This window comes from Salvia splendens, chromosome 7 (genome assembly GCF_004379255.2).
Source record: "Salvia splendens isolate huo1 chromosome 7, SspV2, whole genome shotgun sequence".
In the NCBI taxonomy this organism is placed as follows: Eukaryota; Viridiplantae; Streptophyta; class Magnoliopsida; order Lamiales; family Lamiaceae; genus Salvia; species Salvia splendens.
The window spans coordinates 25,282,659-25,291,973 of NC_056038.1; the positions used below are offsets into that span (position 1 = coordinate 25,282,659).

The 9,315-nt window shown below is 35.5% G+C and overlaps 1 protein-coding gene across 1 annotated transcript; it reads right to left on the reverse strand.

Annotated features, from left to right (window-relative positions):
- Positions 1-7,544: 7,544 nt before the first annotated feature.
- On the reverse strand, positions 7,545-8,936 carry LOC121810614. The gene is made up of 2 exons (XM_042211374.1): positions 8,394-8,936; positions 7,545-8,291 (listed from the first exon to the last, which is right to left on the reverse strand). Exons 1-2 carry the CDS (start codon positions 8,934-8,936, stop codon positions 7,545-7,547), a joined length of 1,290 nt encoding a protein of 429 aa, XP_042067308.1.
- Positions 8,937-9,315: the final 379 nt, after the last annotated feature.

Sequence of the window (9,315 nt, forward strand, 5' to 3'; positions counted from 1 at the left end):
TATTAATACTAGTTGAGTTTGTGGTTTTGATTTTAAAATTTTCATAATATTAATTTTTTTACATTCAAAAATTTTAATTTCTTTAAAATTCTTAATTTTTTTAATGTTACAACTCAGATCATATAACCATACGTTGTTAAAATTTTAAAGCTGTTTTACTATTTTCTTCCTAACTCTTTAATTCATTACTTTTCAAAATTATAATATAATTAAATCCTTTGGTTTTGGAACGTTGCATCAAACCTTGACAAAAAATTACATATTCTTAACTCATCTATTTAACATTTTAAAGTCATATAATTAATATTTTCTCCTTTTTTCCTAAAATATTAGAATTCTTAGCTAGATTCACTATTTCATTGAATAAATTAAAATTTGATATATGACATATTAATACTAATTAAGTTTACTATCTTATTTTAAGAATATCATAAGATTAATTTTAAAACTTTTACTTTTTAAATTTTTAAAAAAATTTAATTTTAAAGTTACAATCGATTTCCAATGCATACCGTGGTTTTTTAACATTCTTAAATCGAATTACTCCAATATCTTAAACTCAAATTTAAAAGACAAACTCAATCATTTTAGACTAAATCACAAAACCGATATAAATCAGACTATAACTCCAATGCATGATGTGTTTTTGCACATTCATAATTTCAATTTCTCATAATAATAAACTAAAATATAAAGAATTGCAAAAATTTACCAAGTTTTAGCAATGCTGAATTAAAAGGAATATAAAAGTTTTGAAAATTCCAAAAAGATAGAATTAGTAAGTTTATTTGAATTTAACAGGAAGAAAAGTTGTAATAATATATTATAGATTATGATTAATAAGAAAATTATAAAAAGAAACTCTATGAGAATTAAAACTTTTTCATATTTGTTTATTGAAAATTATGTTATAAATTCGGTATTCCTAAATAAAATTTAAATTTAATACTATTAAATTTTTTGACAGAAAACTTTCAATGAAAGAAAACGTTTTGCTTTCAAAAATTGATAATGCATTTATTTTATTAACAAGTTAAAATTATTAATATTAAATAAGTTTTTTTTAATATTCCAATCTTGTCGTATGTATATATCCAAAGAAGTACTCTATATTAATGTGTATTAAGAATTTTATATTACGTGAAACAATCACAATCTAATGGTATAAATTTACTTAATATAGCATAAAGGTAAATTAGTCATTATATAAAATATAGCTATGGCAAAGTGACATTATGTCTCTAAATCACTACTCTTAGAATATATCTTAGAAGATTTGGATATTAAAATCCATGTTTATCTTTATATTGTGGATATTTATAGATTTAATTCTATTAAGAAAATATCCATATGATTTAGATAATTAAGTTTATCTATATCTTATAGATATTGATAGATTCATATCTATCTAGAATATATCTTAGTAGATTTAGATAATTATTAATCCAGTATTGTATTATCTTTTGGATTTAAGATAGATTTAGTTCTATCTAGTTAAATTCTTTTTGAATTAAATTAATATTATTTATAGATTATCTTAATTTTATGGATATAAATAGATTTATTTCTATTTAGAAAATATCCTAGATAAATTTGGATAAAGATAATACAAGATAATCCTTTTCTAATTGGATTTTGATAAAAATAATTTTATCTTGAAAAAATCCTAATAGATATGATATATTCTAGGTTCTTATTGTAAATAATCTAAGATTTCTTTAAATCTTGGAATGATTGGGTTTTATCTTTATCTTATGGATTTGGAGAAATTTGTTTTCATCCTGAAATATCCTGGTATGATTTAGATAAGGATAATCCAAGGTCAGTTTTATCTTGAATTCTGGATTTGGTTTTATTCTTATAAAATCTAGAATAATCTTAAATGGATTTAGATAGATTCAACTCTACCTAGATAATCCTAAATTAATTTGGATAATCATTATCCAAGAAAAATCTTATCAAATTCGATATTCCTATTTTGGATAAGATAAGAATTAATTATTTAATTAAATCTCCCTAGATTTATTAAATAATTTCAATAATTATCCAGTGTGATTAATTACCATGAAGTAAATGAACTTATCTAATTATTTGGTGTTAATATGTTTTAAGTGGATTATCTGCCTTATCAACTTATGTGATAATTATGCAAAAACCATGTTTAAAATGACTAAGCGATAATTACAACAGTGCGTTGTATATGGTCTCCATAAATTGGTCTATATATGAAGCAGTTTCTAATATTATCGCGACCCACCTTAGTGGGAGCAATAATCCTACGAAATAGCAAGTTCATAAGATTAGACTTCTTAATAGTAAATTGTTTAAACTAGAAGCATGTTTCTAATATTATCATGGCCCACCCTAGTGGGAGCCATAATCCTGTGAAATTGCAAGTTCATGTGTTTAAACATATTTATAAGATAGCTATGGAATTTTGTTAGTGGCGTACGACCTTCCCTAGAAGGAGTATCAAAACAGAAACGAAATTTCTAGATGCTAATATTTATGGTAAAAGCTTAGGCAATATTTGGCGGCCATGCCACCTTAGTGGTCTGGACTATTCGTCGATATTGTGACTAGGAAATTGTTGGAATCCGAATTTGTATGACCTCCCTAGAGGCGTACTTATTTTGGTTTTAACAGTTGCGAGATACATAAATTGTTTTGTGGTTGTTTGCAATTATGTATCAAGCATAGTATGTGATAAATAGTTTTATTTCTTCTCAGCCAAATTCTTAATAATGTCTGCGAACCTTAAAGAAATCAAACTCGAAGGCCAAAATTATGTAGACTGGAAATATTAAATGGATAAGATTCTCATTGCTGAAAACTTAAAGTTTGTACTCACTAATTCATGTCCTCCATTTCCTCGACAAAATTCTACAAAGAAAGTTTGAGAATGCATTTTATGCATGTACTCGATAAGTTCTTTGAGGAAGAAGGTCAAACTACTTTCTTTAAGTAGTGAGACATGTCTTGGTTTATACCGATGATAAAGGAATATCCAATGAGTACGTTGTCCAGATTCTATTAGAACATCCAAAAGAGATAGAAGGTTTTGATGAATCTTATGATTCAGTTACTCAAATAGTTTCTACACTCAGTTCATCGCCAAATGTAATAGGAAGTGATTATATGAAGGTTGTTACTGAAAAGTTGGAAACATTTGGCATTATATTCACTTTATTACTATTGGAGGAAGATAACATGATACTTGACGAATTCATTAAGGTTGTATCTTTCCTATGTCTTAGTTCAATCGAACAGAAGACTAGCAATGGAAAGAGGGAAGAGCTGAATTGTCATCAATGCCTGCTGAAAGCAAGAAAGGCAAGAAAAATTTGGTGAAAAGGCAAAGAGAAGATGCATTGTAAGTCGGATTGACCTCTTATATAGAAGGACAATGGCTTAGATAACAATGCAACTTCTAAAGGAGAGATCTACATCCAGTTGGGCAGTTGTTGCAGTGGGAGCTATTTATTTATGCTCACTTTATTATTTTGTTTTGATGTTAGAGATTTTGTTTTATTGGTACAGCCATGTTTAGAATGAATTTATATTCAGTTTCTAAACTCATTTATGATTCTACGATGTTCAATTTCATTTATAATGCTTGCATTATTGAGAAATGTGGATAAAATATCTATCATAGTACCATAGAAAAACAAATTATACATCATAGTATCTAAACAATTGACTCAACTTATTTTAACACAAGAAATTCCCGCAAGTGTACGGGGCTAGTGTAGCACAAAGTAAGCAAGAGTATCGTATCCCACAGAGACAAATTGTGTAAACTCAAGTACCACGAACCGATTTCAACTACTATTTAGACAAAGCAAATGTTTGGTTTTGATATTTAACTATTAAACATAAACAAAGTAAAACAAAAGACAAAAGATAAAGTTCCAAATAAGAGAACGAGATGGAGCTTTGGATCCGACTACAATACCCACAATGTAAACAACTCAACAACTTTGATTACCCGTTGAAGTCTCTAGGATTAGTAGGACAATCACTATTCTAGGCTAAGCCCCCTCTCGAGTGCACTCAACCCGTTGATTAACTATTAATATTGAAGTCTCCTTCTAATACTTCACAATTAACTCCTATACACAAAAGATTGAAGCCCTCACTCTAGAATTCCTTCTCTCGAATGCAAATTATCTAGGTGTTATTCATTCTTTTATCAATCCTAATTAGGTATCTCTCGATTACTCAAAACTAGGTCAATATATCCAATTGTTAGCTAGGCAATTGAATTGAAAGGCACAAGAATGAAGCAAAATAATCACAAGAGCATAGGTAATCAAAAGCTATTGAATTAATCACAAGTGTTCATTGTAGTCCTCACCAACACTCTACAAATGATTTAGCTACTCATATTCAACTCAAAAACATAAGAATAAACCATAGTCGTCGAATAAAACATGAAAACCAATGAAAATACTCCCAAGAGTTGATTGAACGGAAATTCGTCTTCGTCTTCAATCTTGTTGAGGATCGGGACACCTTTCCTCTCAATTCCACTCTCCAAACCTTCAAAAGCTGCTATGGGGCGTGTATGATGTGTTGAGGTCGAAAATCTAGGTCTCATTTTATACCCGGGGCGGAAATAATACCAATTTCAATCTCGCAGAACACATTGCCCGACCGGGCGATTTTAAGTCGCCAAAACGCCCGGTCGGGCGAACTTTCTGGAGTTCACGACCAAAACGCCCGGTCGGGCGTTTTCCCCTTAAAAATCGCCCGGTCGGGCGTTTTCTCTGAAATCCTCTAAAAGCATTGTCTTCGTCTTCGAAAGGGCTTCGCGTGAGTATCTTGCACGCCCCCATCGGAGTCCGGATGAGAGAGTTATGGCTATTATACGAAAGTCGCGCATTGAAGCGCGCCCGGTCAGGCGATTCTTCCTTCAAGCTCGTTTTCAAGTCATTTTCACCTGTTTTAGCTCCAAAACACTCGACAAACTCGTCAAAACACTTATGTAGTGGATAATAGATGTAAACTCAAGTAGTATGCTACAAAAACACTGAAATGTTCACGTTAAACATCCAAAATACTTGCTAAACCACGAGTTTATCAACTCCCCCAAACTTAAACACTTATTTGTCCTCAAATAAAAAGTAGAAAACATAGAATGTGAACTCGTGTAAGCATGTTGGATTGTCATCACTGCCTCAGTAAAAGAAAACAGAATCATCATGTATCAATAACTTCGCAAACTAGTACACCAAAATGAACATTGCTTCAAGCTACTAGCACGTATTCCACTTTGTCAATTTGCCCTCACCGGAAGTATATAGTGTGATAAAAAAAATTTCTTCTTTCTCTCATTCTCAAAGTGTATGTGTATAAAATGGACCTCTCAAATCAATCAAAAATGTATAGCTTACCATAAGCTTGCTCGAAGTCTAGACTCTCCTCTACTGTGTTGTGACTACAGATTTAGGATCCGAAAGGTCTTTACTAGAGGTTGTAATGTAAGGCTCTTTGGTAAGGTGAGAAAATATTTGGCTAAAAAGTGACTAAACCCAATTATAGCAAGAGTGATCAATTTCACCACATCAAACTTAGTACCCCACCAACCATTCGAATCTCAGTAAATTCTAGACCTTGTCAAGATTTCTTCTCACTTCCCAATTCCTTTAATTTTTTTTTCTTTTCAAGATCTTTTCTTTTGTACATCATTTCCCTTTTTTTCTTATGCACAACCAATTCTTTCATTCAAACAAAGATGTCTATGCACTTTTCACAAGTAAACGCGCTACTTTTCTTTCTACCTTATCTCTCCAACTCTTTTCACAAAATATAAACTAAAATTCACCAAGAGTGTATGGATATTCCCTTTTATTTAGCTTCCAAAGAAAAAGGCTTTAAAGGCTCAAAGTGGCTAGCTAGGGAAAAATATTATGAATAAGGTCATAAATTTGGATATCAAAAGTAGCTAAGAAGGATGGCCTAACGTCCTCTCCTATTCCTATAATCACTATGTAGACTCAAGAAGACCGCGAGCAAGTTCTAGAAACATATAACATAGTTGATGAAAAATCACACATTTTTGGAAAAAGATATTGGCTCAATTCTCACATGGTATTTTTCGGCAAATGACAAAGCAACGAGCAATTCACTCTAGGCAAATCACAAGCAGGAAATACGAGTTACTTAGCTAAATCAACAAGTTTTCACAAACATTTTACGCAAGTTCTCATCATAGGCAATTCATCCAACAAACCTACTTAATTCATCTCCAAATGTCTCCAACTTCCCATTCAATTTCACCCAAGGGAGTATACAAAAAGAAACAACACAAACTAACAAAGCACACACAAGGAAAACTTCACTAATCATCATATCAATTACGGTACCATCAAATAAAGAGAGAGAGAGGTAGAAGAAGGAATCCACTAGACACCCCCCCAAACTTATTCCAAGCAGAGCTGGGATAAGTTTGAAAGATAGTGGATCTCTCATGTACCTTCACTGCCGAGGAAGAGGCGCCACTGGCCACGGGCATTGATGTCGTTTTTCACCCATCGAAGCCTATTTCCCTGTTCCACTCGAAACACAAAGAAAACACAAAAACACACCAAAACGAGAACAAAACAAAAACACACCAAAACACACAAAAATAAAAAATTTACCTACTAGGGGTTGCCTCCCCCATAGCGCAACTGTTTAACGTCGTTTGCCCGACGGTCTTCAAGCTTTCACTTAATGATCCAATCTCACTCGGATAATGTCATCGGGGCCCTTCTTCGCTTTAGCGGCCAAGTAGAGCTTGTGTAGACGCTTCTTCCACCAAGTGGGCTTCACATCGGCCCCAACAACACCTTCTTTAGGTATTCCAATTTCCACTTTGGCAACCTTCATCTTTTTACCCCCCAATCCATGTTCATCTTCAAACATCCATTCAGGCATAAATATTTCCTCCAAAGGATTCTCAACCTCATCATCCCTAGCCCACACATGTGCCGCTTGTATCATCTTGCACTCTTCAACTTTTAAGGGCACCTCTTCCACTCTCTTGGACTCTTCCACTTCATGACGTTTCATCTTGTCCAACAAGGAGAGAATGACCGTCTTGTTTCCATGCCTAAGGGTGAGTTCTCCCTTAGTGACGTTAATTAGAGCTTTTCCGGTTGCTAGGAATGGTCTTCCAAGGATGAGAGGGACATTTGGATCCTCCTTCATGTCCAAAACAACAAAATCCATGGGGAAGATAAAATCATTCACCCTTTCTAATACATTCTCAAGGAGTCCATTCGGGTATTTGACGGATTTATTCGCCATTTGAAGGGTAAATGTAGTTGGCTTCAAGACACCAAATTTCAACTTTCGGAAGAAGCTTAAAGGCATGAGATTTATGCTTGCCCCTAAGTCACACAAGGCCTTAGTTTGCCTATCATTCCCGATCACACAAGAAATGTTAAAGCTCCCCGGATCTTTCATCTTTGCCGGCATCTTTTCTTGGATGATTTACTACAATTCTCGGTCAAGTTTACGGTTTCATAATCAACCAACCTCTTCTTCTTGGACACAATCTATTTCAAAAACTTGAGGTAGCCGGGCATTTGTTGAAGAGCCTCAATAAGAGGAATATTGAGGTGCACTCTCTTGAAGATTTCAAGGAATTTAACAAGCTTCTCGTCCAACTTCTTCTTTTGCACCACTTGAGGAAAAGGAATTTTAACCTCTTTCGGCGTGGGGGAAACAATTGCCTCGGGTTGAACCTCGGGCTGCATAAGAGGTGCTTTCACCTCAATCTCCTCTTCTTCTTTCTCTTCGGGCACTTCTTTAGCTTCCACCTCGGGCATAGGAGGACTCTTATAGCTTGTCCCACTCCTTAAGTAGATTGCCTTGCAGTCTTTTGGATTTGGAACTGTAGTGCTTGGGAATTGCCCCGATTGATGTAATTGTCCCACGGCTTGGGCAATCTGACTCATCTGCGTCTCCAGGCTCTTCATATGTCCTGCCATGCCATGCATATTATTCTCAACTTTCTCTAGCCTTTGATTGGTATGCTCCATGTTCTTGTGTGACTGAATCATGAATGCATTCAATAGGTCCTCTGAACTTTTCTTCTGCGGCTCAGTGATCATTCCTTGAGAAACTGTGAACCCCTGTGGTGGTTGAAGGGCATTGTTGGGGTTCCCATATGATAGGTTAGGATGCGCCTTGTTCCCAAAATGATTGTAACCTCCACCCCCTTGATTGGGGCGGGAGTTGTTATAGTATCTATTGCCCCCTTGGTGTATGTAGCTAACATCCTCTACACCCTCTTTCTGCTCCTGTATAGCCGGTCACATCCCCATGAGATCTATCTTCTTGTGGAGGAGCTCCATTTGTTTATACATGCTGTCCATATGGCTGCTCTCTGCGGCAGAGGCTACTCTGTGTATGTTGCTCCTCTCGTTGTTCCAGCCTTCATCATTAGAGGTCACTCTCTCAATCACCTCCATGGCCTCTGCTTCTCCCTTCTTTAGCAATGACCCCCCTGCGCTCAAGTTCAGTTCGCGCTTTGCTTCAGGCAGACACCCCCTATAGAATGCTAGGACTTGATGCGTCGGATTCAGCCCATGATTGGGGCACCTCTTCATCAGCCCCTTGAATCTTTCCCAAGCTCCTCGGATACTCTCTTGGAGAGTCATCTCAAACGAAATGATTTCTGACTGCCTCTTCAATGCCTCACTCGGTGGGTAGTATTTTTCTAAGAACTTCTCAACCATGGCCTCCCACGTGTGAATGGAGTTGGGCTCCATACTGTCCAGCCAATCCTTGGCATCATCCTCCAGAGAAAAAGGGAACACCCTTAATCTGATCTGTTCATCTGTGACTCTATTTATCTTCGTCGTGTTGCAGATCTGGATGAATTTAGTGAGATGCTTGTTAGGATCCTCTGTGGGTCGGCCTCTAAAAGCATTGTTTTCCGCCATCTGAAGTAGTCCTCTGTGAGTTCAAACGTGTTGGCATTAACATTGTTGCCAACGGGTGGGTTTGCCACCCCATGATAGGCATACATGTTCTGGACAGGTACCACGTTTTGCCTTTGATTTAACTGCCTTTGCAGGTCTTCGAGTTGTTGTTGAAGCTGAGCATTCGTTGGAGGAGGTGGTGGAACATCATTCCCCTATATGTTCTCCATCAGAATAGGAGAATGTGGCTCAAACTGAATAGGGGAGTGAACTGGTGACGGAGTAGGTGACGGTGATTCTTGAACTGGTGAAGGTGATCGTCTTTGGACGGGAGAAGAGACTCGGATCCTTTGATTTAGCCTTCTCAAAGCGTTTCTCCTTCTGTTGGATGCTTCGATCT

Bases quoted from the DNA above. Each gene is read 5' to 3' on its own strand.
- LOC121810614 (XM_042211374.1), bottom strand. From the start codon at position 8,936: ATGGCGGAAAACAATGCTTTTAGAGGCCGACCCACAGAGGATCCTAAC. The intron at 8,292-8,393 runs GTAGCCTCTGCC...CCGGCTATACAG, and splicing joins AGAGGAGCAACATACACAGA to GAGCAGAAAGAGGGTGTAGA.